The 15,228-nt window shown below is 39.7% G+C and overlaps 1 protein-coding gene across 2 annotated transcripts; it reads left to right on the forward strand.

The window, feature by feature from the left end:
* Positions 1-150: 150 nt before the first annotated feature.
* On the forward strand, positions 151-13,634 carry LOC132173637 (E3 ubiquitin-protein ligase At1g63170). 2 transcript variants are annotated; one of them, XM_059585185.2, is made up of 5 exons: positions 151-936; positions 3,797-3,916; positions 4,005-4,137; positions 12,416-12,580; positions 13,168-13,634. In XM_059585185.2, the coding sequence occupies exons 1-5, from the start codon at positions 389-391 to the stop codon at positions 13,339-13,341; spliced, it is 1,140 nt and encodes a 379-aa protein (XP_059441168.1). In that variant the 5' UTR covers positions 151-388; the 3' UTR covers positions 13,342-13,634. The 2 variants fall into 2 exon arrangements, with proteins under 2 accessions (XP_059441168.1, XP_059441167.1); XM_059585184.2 differs by having other exon boundaries at positions 152-936; positions 3,794-3,916.
* The last annotated feature ends 1,594 nt before the right edge of the window (positions 13,635-15,228 follow it).

The following is a 15,228-nucleotide window of genomic DNA, read 5'->3' on the forward strand; positions in this document are numbered from 1 at the left end:
TCCACCTCCATCGTACAACAAAAACCTTAAATCGAACGGTTCCTGACCGTCCGATCTCCCTACAAAAACAATCTGATATTTGTACCGTCTCTCAGTCAGTTACTAACGGCCAGATAAGCTGTAATTATCGGAGCAACCGTACCTGAGACAAAAAAAAAAAAAACACACAAATCCTCTTATTCATATCTGGATCATTTGGTGGTACCTTCCATTATCGCACAGACCTCAAAACCACAATTTCTTTCTTTCTTCAAATTCTAACAATAGGTCCCTCATTTTCCTTGATTTTATTTTCAAGGGCTTGCTGACTTCCGCATGGGCTGAACGATTCGATTCGCCGAATTTAGGGTTCCAAATACCTGAAAATCCCCTGATCCTGTTATCGCGAATGGCTTCATCCGACATCGTTGATACGACGCCGTTGCTCAGCAACTCGAGCGGGTCCAGCGATGAGGCCAACCCTAGCCGCCGATTTGTGCAGCGGCAGAGCCTGCGCCAGGCTGCGCGGTTCCTCCGGCAGGCCAGCGGAGGCACCGGCCGGCGGGCGATGCGCGAGCCGTCGATGCTTGTGCGCGAGAGCGCGGCGGAGCAGCTGGAGGAGCGGCAGAGCGACTGGGCGTACTCGAAGCCCGTGGTGGTGCTCGACATCATCTGGAACTTCGCGTTCGTGGTGGTCGCCACAACGGTGCTGGTGTTGAGCCGGAGCGAGTCGCCCACCATGCCGCTCCGGCTCTGGCTCATCGGCTATGCCCTGCAGTGCGTGCTGCACATGGTCTGCGTCTGTGTCGAGTATAGGAGGAGGCAGCGGCGGAGGCGGGGCCGGGCACTGGGATTTAATTCGACGGATAGTGGCGGGAATTCGAGCCCGGCGGGGCTGAGAGAGACTTCGGGGCAGTACGTGACGTTGGCGGATCATTTGGAGGAGGAAGGCGGCGGGTAATTTTGTTTTTACAGAATTGGATTTTGAGGATTTACATTGGTGTCTTATAAATTTCAAATCTTTATAGTCGGTTGTGTAGTTATTTGATGTTATCTTAATTGTGTCTTGTTACATATCAAAAAAAGAAAAAAAAAAATTGTGTCTTGTTATGTATTCGACTGAATAGATGATAATTTTGTTGTTTTCAAATTGCAAAGGGGATTCGTGGTAGTTTGTATATTGGCCTATTTGGATGAAAATGCTTTTTAAATGTTTATTGTAGAATTAATTATTAAGCATTTTTTATTTATTTATTTTTATGTCGGGGAACCTCAACACCCACCCCTTTAGAGTAAACCCCGGTTCCGTGCACCGCACCCTCGGAAGTTTCCCTACACGGAACTGGTTAAATCGCTGGCTTTTCACAAGGGGGTGTGGCCCCAAAGGATTGTTTGCACCCATGAGGTGTTGAACCTTAAACCTTGAAGGGATGATACCTCAAGACCAAGGCCTCCACCACTTGGGCCAACCCCTTGGGGTTAATTATTAAGCATTCATATTGGTGTTTAGTAAGTCTTGAAGCTTTATAGTCCGTTGTGTAGTTGTTTGATAATATCTAATAGGTCACTTGTTATGTATATGATTTTTTTCTTTGTAAGGTTACTTACATGATTGAATACGAGAGATTTTGGCATCTTCAAGATGCGAAAGGTATTCAAAGTGGCTTGTTTATTGGCTTATTTGGATGAAAGTGTTTTTGCGTATTGTTGGAGACTCATAAATGTAGAATGAAATGAAACTTTTCTTTGTTTTTGGTATTTATATTGTGGAACCTTGCACTTCTATGTTTACTTTTTTTGTTTTGGGGATAGGTTCAATATTTTAAATTTGTGCCGGTTATAATTTTTCAAATTTATTTATAGAAATGTATAAATGTGGAAGAGTACTGTGCGTGGTTGATGACATGCTGTAGAAAGAAGAGTATACTTTCCTGGTTGTATGATAAAAGAACTTGATATTTTTTATCACATACATTTCTGTGTTGTGGTTTCATCTATAAATTGATTTTAGGCAATTCCTTTGATTTTCTTTTGAATTAGTAGGTGCTGACTTCGTTTCCAAAATGTATCATGTAGAGTATGACATGTTGGTGTATTGTTTGAGGTTGCAGAATATATGCTTTAGGCGTTTCTCTTGTATACTTCATGTGTACATGAGTTGCATCTTTTAATTTGAAGTATTTGGGTCTTCCGCTAGGGGCCTCGTTCAAGCTTTTGGCTATTTGGGAAGACTTGTTGGAGAAGATTGCTAGAAGGTTGGCCCCTTGGAAGCGTTTGTATTTGTCCAAGGGGGCTAGGCTCACCCTCATCAAGAGCACATTATCCAATCTCCCTACCTATTTTCTGTCTCTTTTTCCTATCCCTACTATTGTGGTGAATCGCATTGAGAAGCTTCAACGGGATTTTTTATGAGGTGGGCTCAATGATGAGCCTAAGTTCCATTTGGTCAGTTGGCACGAGGTTTGCTCTTTGATTTCTGAGGGTGGTTTAGGGATCCGGAGCTTGCGTTTTTTTAATCAAGCTCTTTTGGGGAAATGGTTGTGGACATTTGCTCATGAGGAAGAGGCTTGGTGGAGAATAATCTTGGTGGCGAAGTATGGTGTGTTTTGGGGCGGTTGGGGTTCTAAAGATCCCCGTGGTTCGCATGGGGTGGGGTTATGAAAACACATTTGCAGGGGTTGGAGGTCGTTTCAATGCCACTTTAGATTTGATCTTGGCTTGAGGTCGAAAGTTAAATTTTGGGAGGATACTTGGTGTGGCGAGATGTCCCTCAAGGATGCTTATCCCGGTCTTTTCAATATTGCTAATAATAAGGATGCTTCCATTGCGGATATCAAGGAGTGTTCAAATGGTACTGTTCTTTGGAATGTTACCTTCACTCGTAGAGTTCATGATTGGGAGGAGGAGGTCTTAGCCTCTTTATTCTCGCTCTTGTATTCGCTCTCGATGCGTGGGGAAGGGGAGGATCGGATGTGGTGGATTCCTTCAAGAAAAGGGAAGTTTGAGGTTCGCTCTTTTTCAGAGAAGCTTGCTCTTAAAGAGCCCAACCATTTCCCTTGAAAAAGTATTTGGCGCACCGAGGGTCTTTGCTTGGTCAGCCGTCCTTGGGAAATCTCTTACCTTAGATAACGTTCGAAAGAAAGATATTGTTGTGATTAACCGATGTTGCATGTATGAATCGGAAGGGGAGTTTGTGGATCATCTCTTTCTCTATTGTGGGGTTGTGCGCACTTTGTGGGATGTTACCTTTTCTCGGTTCAACACGTGTTGGGTTATGCCTAGAAGTGTCAAGGAAATGTTTGCTAGCTGGTGGTTGGGCGGAAAATCCCGTAGTGATGTGGTGTGGAAGATGGTTCCCCTTTGTCTATTGTGGTGCTTATGGAAGGAAAGGAATGCTCAATGCTTCAAGGATTTGTCGAGGAATCTTGAGGACCTTGTTCATTTCTTTTTGTACACACTTTTTACTTGGACTGCAGGCTGACTTGCACCCTTAGTGATCAATTTTCCTGATTTTCTCTTTATGTTCTCTTCTTCTTTCTCTCCTTCTTAGTCGCTCTCTTGTATACTTTCTGTGTACTTGGGTTGCGCTCATTTGCGCTCTCTTAATGCATCATTACTTATTAAAAAAAAAAAAAAGAGTTGCATCTTTTAATGAAATTTTGATTACTTATAAAAAAAGAAGAAGAATATATGCTCATTAAGATGATATCCAATATTTTCAGTACCTAATGATTTGGTACTTGATCCTCTTGGGAAGCATTTCATCTGATAGTTTAGAATATGTGCTCATCATTTTTTGTTTTTATCCTCACAGCAGTGTTGCAAAGCATCTGGAATCTGCAAATACAATGTTTTCATTTATCTGGTGGATCATTGGGTTCTACTGGGTTTCTGCAGATAGTCAAGCTTTAGCACATGGCTCCCCTCAGCTTTACTGGTATGTGTTGGTCCTTTCTCACTCTCTGAAATCAAACCATTATTTGTATTTGAATCTTACGTTGGACAGTATGATGTGTGGTATGCAGGCTATGTATAATTTTCTTGGGTTTTGACGTGTTCTTTGTCGTATTCTGTGTTGCACTGGCATGTGTCATTGGTATTGCCGTTTGCTGCTGTCTTCCATGTATCATAGCGCTTTTGTATGCTGTGGCAGACCAGGTAGAATTTATACTGCTTTCTTCGTGTGTGTTCCTTTTTCATTGCCATAAGTGCCTTGTTTTACTAATTTATGTTTTCTCTGCTAATTCTTTGCAATGTTAGCGGCTTAGTAGTAACACCAGTTCAATATTGGGTTAAAACATTTGTAACCAGAAAGAGACTCATTTAAGGGACCCAACAGTTCAATCTGCGATATATCTAAATCTTAAGTTTTACTTGAATTCTTTAAATGAATAATACTATCAAGACTCATTATGTTACTTTTGAGTTAAGAGTAAATGGAAATTAGCTATGATGGAGTTGGTCCTGCAATTACCTGTCTAGCGAAGCACTCAATTTATCTATTTATTTTGGTGAATTGACATGTCCAGCTCAAATGTTACTTATGGAAGAACTAAATAAAGAGAGTGGATTGCTGTGGGAAGGTCTTCAATTGAATAGATGAGTCCCATGATGATAAAATAGTCAGCCATGAAGAGGTCTTGATCCTAGTCCCTATCCAACCTTTGGTTTGGCCTCTAATTATTTTTTATTTTTTGATAAGTAATCAATAAGGTGCACTTAGGTATACAAGAAGTGTACAAGAGAAACACCTAACTAGAAAAAAAATTCAGGAAAAGAAAGCACACAAAGGAAAGTCTAAAGTTGTTGCCCAGTGGGAAAAAGTGATAGAGGAGGACTTCAAATCCACTACTGTCCTCTTGCATTCTTCAAAACTCCTATAATTTATTTCCCTCCAAATACACCACAAAAGACATAACATAATCATCTTTCACACTGCTGCATTATGGGAAAAGGGAAAGGAGGAGGAGCATTCTTAGTCAATTGGTGATCTTATCCTTTATTTCAAAAAGTCTTTCCCCAATGTATCATAGAGGTTATAAGATGCTAGTTGTTTTGCACTTTTACCATAAAGCCTATAATCTTCAGAGTGCATTAGTGTGGAAGGTTGTTCTGTCTTGCCTAATGTGGTGTCTTTGGAGAGAAAGAAATGATAGAAGTTTTGAAAACCACAAGTAGATGGTGGTGGAACTAGAGTTTTTTTTCCCCAATATTCTCATGTCTAGTTTTCATGATTTTTGATAATTAATCTAGAGATCATTAAAAGAGCAAAGTGCCCCCAGATACATAGGAAGTATACATGAGAAAACACCTAACTAGAATGAGAAAAGAGAATAAAGAAATCATGATAACTAATCACTAAAGGAGAAACAAAAGTTGATGTCCCAAAGACATGAAGTATAGAAAATAACGACTTAAGCTCATCCAAAGTTCTCTCACAGTCTTTAAATCGTCTGTCATTCATTTCCTTCTATAGACACTACAAGAGTCAAGAAGACACCATCTTCCACACAGTAGCACTTTGAGCGTCCCAGCATATCATCAACATGCATAAAAGTTGATTACTCGTCTAGGTATAACCCAAGACAGCCCAAATCTACTGAAGAAAACATCCTATAAGGCATCGGCAACTTCACAATAGAGAAGAAGATAGTCCACGAACTCTCCATTCCTTTTACACATACAACACCTATCAATCACGATGATAGACATTTTTCTTAGATTATCCATGACAAGGATCTTTTGTAGGGTTGCCGACTAAGCAAAAAATGTTGCCCTCCCAAGGATCCTTAGTCAACCAAACATTCTTCAAAGGGAAACAAAAGCCATCATTGTGAACTAAGACATTAGAAGGATCTAACAATGAACAAACCTCTTTTGGAGCGGACTACCAAAAACTCCAAGTGAGCCACAACAAAAGCATCCTTCGCACAAGCAATGCCAAGTAAATATGAAAAAGGCATCTTGAAGAGCCATATCTCCACACATACCATACCAAAAACTAATCTTGGAGCCATTCTCCCACCTCAAATTTGGTATGGCTAGATAATTTCCCCCAATCCCTCGTAATATTCCTCCATAAACGCACTCTATACATCCCAAGAGGCTCATTAGAACACCACCCACCTCACAAAATGCCAAATTTAGAGTTTATCAGTTATCACCACTCTCGACCAAGTCTCTCTCTCACAGGCACATAGTGCGATGACCATTTTCCTAAGAGAGCTCGATTGAACACCAACAAGTTTCAGACCCCCTACCCTCATTCAGAGATTGCATGACAAACCTTGGACCAGCTTACTAGGTGATATTTGAACTCTTCACCTAGCTCACCCCATAGGAAATCACACCCACAATAATCAATTATGACTTAGCCAAATTAACCTTCAAGACTGAGATAGCTTCAAAGTATAAAACCAAGTGCCGTGGGCGTTGTAAATGATTTGGGTCAGCCCCACTGAAAATTAAAGTGTCATTTGCAAACAAAAGATGAGAGATATCAATCCATGTCCCCATAGAGAAGCCATATAACAGTCTCCCACTCACTGCAGTAGAAATCATTCTACCTAACGCCTTTATACAATGACAAATAACGGAGGGGATTGAGGGTCCCCTTGTCTCTAGGCATGGGAGCTACTAAAAGAACTGGTGGAAGTGCTGTTCACAAAATCCAAGAATTGCACTACAATGAGCTATTGAAGAGCACCACTTTCCCCCTAAACCACACCTCCTCAACATGTTTTTTTTTTTGATAAGTAAGGTCGATGTATTAAAAAGTGCAAGGGGCGCAACCCATGTACACAAGAAGTATACAAAAGGGCCCACTACACAAGCTTTAAACTAAAAATGACGCACATAGATCTATAAATTCCGCAAGCGTTGAAGCTTGCGAAGAATACCCCAAGACCCTCCATGAGAAAAATGTTTGGAGCACCCTTTTCTTCAATTCTATAGTTCCCATTTCACGATCCTCAAAACTCCGCGCATTCCTTTCTCTCCATAAGCACCACATTACACACAAAGGGGCCATCCTCCAAAGTTGTATGATTGTCCGCTTTCCCCTTTGTCCTCTCCAACTTCCCAAGCATTCCTTCAAACTCCCCGGCATCACCCACGTTATACCAAACAGCTGAAGAATCATATTCCATACCTCTACAATAGCTTCACAATGCACTAAAAGGTGATCAATAGATTCGCCACTCTTCTTGCACATACAACACCACTCTGTCACAATGATGTTCTTCTTTCATAGGTTGTCCAATGTTAATATTTTCCCCATTACCGTTGTCTATACGAAGAAAGCCACGCGTGGAGGAGCTTTATTCTTCCAAATAAGCTTCCACGGGCCATCCACCGGGGCTGAATTAATCTTCACCTTGTAGAATGACTTCACCTAAAAAAAATTTCTCTTTGAGGGAATCCAACTAATTTTATCTACCCCACCATGCCTTACCTGTTGGGAATACAACATTTTGAAAAATTTCGAAACCTCCTCCAGTTCCTAATCATGAACAGGCCGAATAAACCTTACATTCCAATAAATAGCACCATTTACTATCTCCAGATTCTTCTCCACCCATGCCTTCTTTACACATGCTATATTGAACAAGGTGGGAAACAAATTCTGCAGTGATACCTCCCCACACCACACATCCTGCCAAAACAAAACTCGAGACCCGGTTCCTAACTCGAACCGCACATGTTGCTTAAACTCATCCCACCCCCTTCGGATACTTTTCCACATTCCCACCCCATACGGCCCTCCTACCTCCTTGGAACACCAATCACCCATCATCACCTCATATTTAATCTCCACTAATTTCCTCCACCACGCATCTCTCTCATGTGCAAATCTCCACAACCATTTACCCAATAAAGCTCGATTAAATTGAAACAAATTCTTTAACCGTAATCCCCCCCCTCCTCAGCATGTATATTAGAAAATCCCAATTAACATGATTATATCCTTTTTCTAAGTCTAGCTTGCATAGTACACTTGACTTCCAGATCATATTCTACTATCAAGTCATTCATTAACAATAAGAGCAAGATTTAGGATTTGCCTGCCTTGGATGAAAGCATTCAGCGACTTAGGGATAATCTTCTCCAACACCATCTTTATCTCATTTGCTAAAATCTTAGCAATAATTTTGTAAATGCCACTCAAGGGCTAATCGGACAAAAGTCTTTAGGATCAACAACCCCTGAAATCTTCGGAATGAGGCAATGAATGTAGCATTAACTCTCCTTTCGAACTTACCTCTAGCATGGAAGTCACAAAAGACCTTCATAATGTCTTCTTTTGACACATTCTAGCCAGCTTGGAAAAACGCCATCACCATCAGGGTCCAACGCCTTGTCACCATTCATTGCTTTCAGTACCTCCAACACCTCCCTTTCCTCAAATTCTCTCTCCAACCAAATAGCCTTAGCCTCCCCAATATAATCAAAGGAAAGACCATTCAAAAAAGGTCGTCAGCTTAATTGCTCGATATACAACTTTTTATAAAATTGGACAATCTTTTCGCTGATCTCCCACCCGATTAGTAGAAAGTGTGCCATTAATCAACAAGGAATCAATGGAGTTCCTCCTCCTATTGGAATTGGCCACTTTGTGCACTTATCACCTTCCATTAACCACAATGCCCTAGATTTCTGTCCCCCCTAACTCACCTCCTCCATAAGAGTGGATATCTTTTACTTGCTTAAAAGTTGTCTTCTTCATTCTCTCCTCGTGGCCTAATGAGCCTGCTCTTCAATGATAACAAAAGCACAAATCTCTTCCCATAGGATATTTTTCTTTCTTCCTACATCGCCAAACATCTCCTTATTCCATTTCCTAGAATCAACTTTCAAAGCCTTGAGCTTTATGGCCACAATAAAGTTCAAAGGGCCTTGGAAGTGATAAGAGTCGCATCACTGTTTCACCCTATCCCCAAAACCTGCAGACTTCAGCTGCATGTTCTTGAATTTGAAGTACCTACTTCCCCTATGGAAGTCACCACAGTCAAGGAGAATCAGAAAATGATCCGAGCATAGCCTAGGAAACCTTCTTTGGGACAAACCTGGAAACTGAGCTTCCAAAACCGAAGAAACAAGAAATCTTTCAATCCTAGACCAAGAGGGAGACTCTCAATTATTCGACCAAAGTATAAGTGCCACCAATAAGAGGGAGGTCCATCAAACACTGATAAAAAATGAAGTCAGAGGATTTCCTCATAGTTGGGCATAAGCATGCTACTCCTAATCTCTCACTAGGGAGCTGGGTGATGTTAAAATCATGCCTAAACAAGCTAGCCAACTCATACCAAAGAAGCCTTCTATCCCTATCAGAATTAGGGTCATAGAAACCCACAAAGGTCCAAGTGAAATGATCTTCAACATTTCTGAAGGTAGCATCCAAGGTAAACTCCCCCCAACACTTGTAGATCTTTTCCACCACCCTCTTATCCCACATAATCGAAACACCTCCAAACCCCTCTGGAGTCCAAACAACACCAATCCACATGATGGCAACCCCACAAACTACGCACTACACTAGGAGACATGTAACGGCCCACCCCAAATGACACACAATATTGTTCGCTTTTGGCTCCTCCTAACCAAACTTTTCAGGAGGTCACCTATCTTGGTACTATTCTCGTATAAGCTCACTTAACTACGGAGTTCTGATGGGATCATGACCATCACGGCTTTAAAACATGTTATTGTCATGAATGGTGTAAGTATACATATAAGTACATTTCCATCTCCATACCCAAGTGATGTGGGACGCCACAAGACATTACCTCCAACTTGGTTTCTTGAAAACAAACAATGTCAACTTTTCATTCTTTAAGTAAATTTCTCCCCCTTAGGCATTTATACTTCGCACATTTCAAGATTAGATTTTAGGCTTCTTTAAAAACTGAATAACCCCTCTCCTTTCCACTAGCATGACTAGAAGTCTCAAATTTAGACTCATATAATTTATAGAGGATTCCAGCCTATTTAACTCCCTATTGCCTTTGCTACCAAGTTTAGAAATGGAACCCGACAACATTTGAGGATGGCCTGCTTTAATAACTGTCAAAATGCCATAAAATGCTCCTCATAGCCCACACATGAAACCCCCACAACACGAGGAGATTCCTTTGCTCTTTGCACAACCCAATCTAAATACTTCGATCTGAGACGACCAGATTTCCCCACTGCAGCAGGGGAATAAGAGCATAGGGGAGTACACAACAAGGCTTCCTCCCTTTTGAAAAGATGCACAACCTGGCAAGGATCTGAGTCAGGTGCAAACTGACTTTTCCTCCCAACACTGTCAACTCCATCCCAAACAAAGTAGACAGAGGAGGATCTACTCCCTTATCACCGGTAGGACTTACCTCCCACAACAAACCCGAGGAAGAGCAAGCAGCAGGATCAACTGGGTCTATGGGGGGTGGGGGGGAAGCGCCAACGGTTGGGTCTGTTTGGGTATCACTGGAATTGAATGTACCCATGGGGAATGGGTATCACCAGAATGGGCTGTACCCACAACTCCAGACTCAGATGTTGCCATCTTCTTCTTGGCTGGATCTGGCATGCGGGGAAGAGAGTTCTGGGCAAGACCACTGCAAAGAAGAATAGGTAGCATCGGAGGCACCAGAACTGTACACACAACTCCCAAATCAGACCTTGTCACCTCTTTCTAGGTTGGGTCTGGAATGCGGGGATGATACAAAACTGCCAACGAGTTCTGGGAAGGACCCCTGACAAGTTCCTTGAAATTTTCTGATCTCGACGAGTACTTGGAAGGAACATTGGTGAAGTCTGGCCTCCCCACCGATGCAAACATCTCCTTCTCGGTGAGGATTGGGTCATGGTGAGAAGGACCACTGGTGTTGATCTTACCGGAAGTATCACTACACCTCTCTGGGCTTGCCATTCCCCACACAGCGCCGGCTTGTTGCAAGACTTCAGAACAGCTCCGCCTGGACGATTGTGTACTTGGGTTATGCCTTTGTGTTTTTTAATGATATTTTGATTACTTATATAAAAAAAAAATGTTCCGGGGAACTTTGCTATTGATCGAACTCATGGCCTCAAAATCCTAGATAATGAGGTGGAAAGAATGCTTCAAAGCATTAGAAGAGATTAGATGGAGGTTGGTTGGTATAGCCTTTACCCCTCCCAAGCATGGTTGACATTCTTTTGCATTTCAAATAGAGAAATGCTACTCAGCATTGTCAAATCTCTTAGCATTTTCTTTGTTATTTTGCTGAGAATGCTAAAATATTGACACTTGTGAGTAGCATTTCTTTTTGAAATAAGACTAGGATGCATCTTAGATTTATAAATTGAATGATGTACTGCTTATAATATAGTCTAGTGCTGCGATGTGAATTTGATGGCATACATTAGGGCAAAAGGGACGGTGTAGACCTTTTGGAAAAGAAGAATTTACATAGAGATTAAAGTGTCCCTTTGAAACGACTTATGTGGACCAGAGTATGCTATGCCTGCGGCCTGCATGTTTATTCTGTGCTAGAATGACAAGGTATAGATTATTTTCCATAAAGAATTTCTTATAGATGACAAAATGTGTTGAACCAAATCTTTTATCATTGAAGTGCAGAAGTGCATGGAGACTTTTCAATGTGCAAGCTCGCATTTGGTGTTTTGGAATATTTTACTGATTGTAGACTTAAAGGCTAGGGGCAGTGATTGACTTCGTATCTTTAGTGAAGGATTTGTGATTAAATAAATTCAAAGGGTATGTTGACTTCTGCTTATGATAGTTTGCATATTGGAACACTCCAGTCAGCTCAAGGGAGCGGTTTCCCTACTGATTGGGTTTAGCTGCATAATTCCTTTTGCCTTTTGTCCTTAATTAAACCAATGTTCTATGTTACCTTCCTTGAAGTGACTTTATCGATATTATTTGTGAACTTTTTTTTCCTGATTGCTAAGTTACATTGGATCCTGTGGGTGTTGAATGTATGACCATACTCTCCACAGTTCTCATGGCAGGGAGAAAGTACCATATGGAATTATAGCTAATTGCAATATTTTATAAACTTTATTTTGTTTGATGCATAGTTGTTGATTTATCACTTGGGTTAAATCTAAATAATATATCATTTATGTGAAAATTTATGTTTTATGGGAAGGTAATACTTGAAATATTGCTTTCTTACAGCCATGCAGCTCATAAGTAATTTTAAATTTTTGCTGGATTTTTTTTCTTTCTCAAATGATAGAGGTACCCTTAGGCCCCTTATCCCAAAAATCCCCACAAATCCCACACATTAATCAGGTCATACCCCAGACAGCCACCCTTATAAGGAGGAAGAGTACTAAACTTCAAGACCATTGGTAAATTTTATTGGAGTTAAAATTCTGTAACTTAAATTGATTTTCTTCTTCCTTTAAGACATTTTGTTCTGATCACCTTTTATCAAAGCAGGAAGGTGCAACAAAAGAAGACATTGACCAGCTTTCAAAGTTCAAATTCCGAACAGTTTGTGATAATGAGAAACTTGGTGGCGATGTACAAGGACTTCATGGAGGAATAATGACTGAATGTGGCACAGATTCTCCCATCGAACATGTTCTTTCGCAGGAGGATGCGGTATGTAGTTAAATATTTTTTTCTTTTTAGGTTTAGCTTTCTTTCTTTTCTTCTTTGCCTCATAGATTGTATAATTTTGCAAAATGAAATATGTTAGTTTTTTTAAGCATGCTTCGTTATAGACTTGGGTTCTATATGTGCGCTTATGTGAACTCCTATTTTGGGTTTTAGTGGTTTAACAAAATCTTGTACTCTAATTAAGAGCCGTTTGCATATTTGAAATTTTGCATATGGTTCCTAATATGGGGTCTCTTTTGTATACTCTCTGTGTACTTGAATTGAATTTTATCTATTTTAAGTGAAGTGGAGATGAGCCATATCATAGTCAGAATTTAATGTCGTTGTATCTAATGGTGTAAATGATGTCACGTGATCAATATATTGGCACACCATTCAAAAAATATAACTGACGTGACATTATTTACACCGTTAGATGCAACAACATTAAATCCTGACCATAAAATAGCTCAATGGAGAGGATCATTTTTCTTGTGTACTTGGGTTGCGTCTCTTTGTACTTATATGAGATTGTTTACTTACAAAAATAAAAAATAAAAAATAAAAATCCTGCTTATGGTAATTTGTAGGAGTGTTGCATCTGCCTTTCTGCTTATGATGATGGGGTGGAGCTTAGAGAACTTCCCTGTGGTCATCATTTTCACTGTGCCTGCGTAGATAAGTGGCTATATATTAATGCCACCTGTCCTCTCTGCAAGTACAATATTTTGAAGAGTAGCAGCCATGGTCAAGAGGAAGCATAGAATACTTCCAAAATATTATTGTGCATGGCATGCCGGCCGGCTCCGCATATTGCTAGCTCGACTGTATTTTTATGTGCAGTGGTGTCAATAGGCTCAATAGACTAACACTTGTCTTTGTTTCCTGTCTTAGTCATAGTAGTAGTTGTTTACTTTGTTTTCTGCTGTGAATGGCTGGTTCTCTGTCCCTATTTACACGCTTCAGGCCAACAGCTGCTTTAAACTTAATGCTGTAAGAGTTTGCTATTATTGATTGTACAAAATAAGAAAAAAAATTATCACCGGAAATCTGTTAGCTTTTCACCACAGGATGCTGGAGCAGAGATGATACATTGATACATCATCTAATAGTTAAGTATTTTGTTAAAACCTGGAAAAAGGGTTTTTTTTTTTTTTTTTTTTTTTGTAAGTAGTTTGATCTTTAAAATTAAGAGTTTTTAAAAATACGTCATTTGCACATTGCATGAATTGTCACTTTTTTAAACGTACTTTCAAAATCGGATAAATAATTTTATTTAAAAATACACGTTTAGCAATGCTTTATTGCTATCTATGTTGCAGGTGGAAGATATTTGGTTGTTTTATTTCCTGGCTTTAATACCCTTTATCTTTAACCTGTTTTTATTCTTGTATTTCTTACCTGGTTTACTCATGCTGGCCTTCATTGAGGATACATGGTAGTCAATACATGTACAGCGTTGAGTATCTCTAGTTCAAAAGTGACGTTTACAATTTTTTTTTATCAAATAATTTCACATAGGGTTCTTAAAATTTTAAATATTATCACCTTAACATAGAGTTTAGTAAAATTTAATGAATCAAGTAAAAAAAGTAAGAATTCTTTAGATGAAGAATTTGGGATTGCGTCTCAACTAATGTCAACGGGTAGATTCCGTTTTTATTTTTTATTTTTTTTTATTTAAAATGTTTTCAACTAAAAACACTTTTCAATATATATTTTTTTCTTCTGATTTTTCGGTGTCTAGTTGTTACCCTGAAAACATTCACTTAAAAGTATTTCCTGTTTGTTTGGTTCGTTGAAAATACTTTTTCTTCGGGGGTCGTGTTGGGTTGAAAATACTGATTACATAATATTTTTCAACCGCAAGCAAATATTTGAAAATACTAAAAATACTTTTACGAAAAATATTTTAGAATGAAATAAGAGTTAAATACCTAATTTTCCATAGGTTTTAGCACTCTATTTTTTGCCTCTTAGAATTTCATTTGGATCACAATAGGTATCATAAAGACGAAGATTGTACCTCCGTTAAAATTTCGTCCAAAATTTAATAGAATACCACGTCAGTAATAATCAAATGTTGCCACGTGTCATGTAATTAATTTTTTAATTTTTTTTTTAAAATTAATTAATTTTTTTTTAAAAAAAAAAAGAAAAAAAAAAATTGAAAGTGGCTGCCGAGCCACCCCCAGTGGGTCTTGGGGTTGGTTGCCCTAGTCACCCCCAAGGTGCCAAGGGGCTGGCTGAAACCACTCCCAAGACCTACGAGCCACTCCCATCAGGCTAGATGGCTACCCCATTTGTGGCGTTTCGTAAAGTTTTGGACGAAATTTTAACGGATGTACCATCTCCGTCTTTATTAAAACCATAATTACCTCCTATGATCCAACTCTAGAGGGCAAAAAATAAAATGCTAAAACCCTAGTAGAGAATTAAGTATTTAACCCTTGAAAAAATCGGAGGCCTACATGATGTTGTTGTCGTGTAATCATTGCTCCACGCAAGACATTGCTTTTGGGACCAAAACCAAAACAACAAGAGAATCTTCTCAAGATGAAATTTTTTGGACCTACGAGATCCGACCCGGGCCAAAACAAACGAGAAAGTAAATAAGTGAAATGTCATGTTTGCCCTCTCCTCGGCCTTTT

This window comes from Corylus avellana, chromosome 3, assembly GCF_965113065.1.
Source record: "Corylus avellana chromosome 3, dhCorAvel1.hap1.2, whole genome shotgun sequence".
In the NCBI taxonomy this organism is placed as follows: domain Eukaryota; kingdom Viridiplantae; phylum Streptophyta; class Magnoliopsida; order Fagales; family Betulaceae; genus Corylus; species Corylus avellana.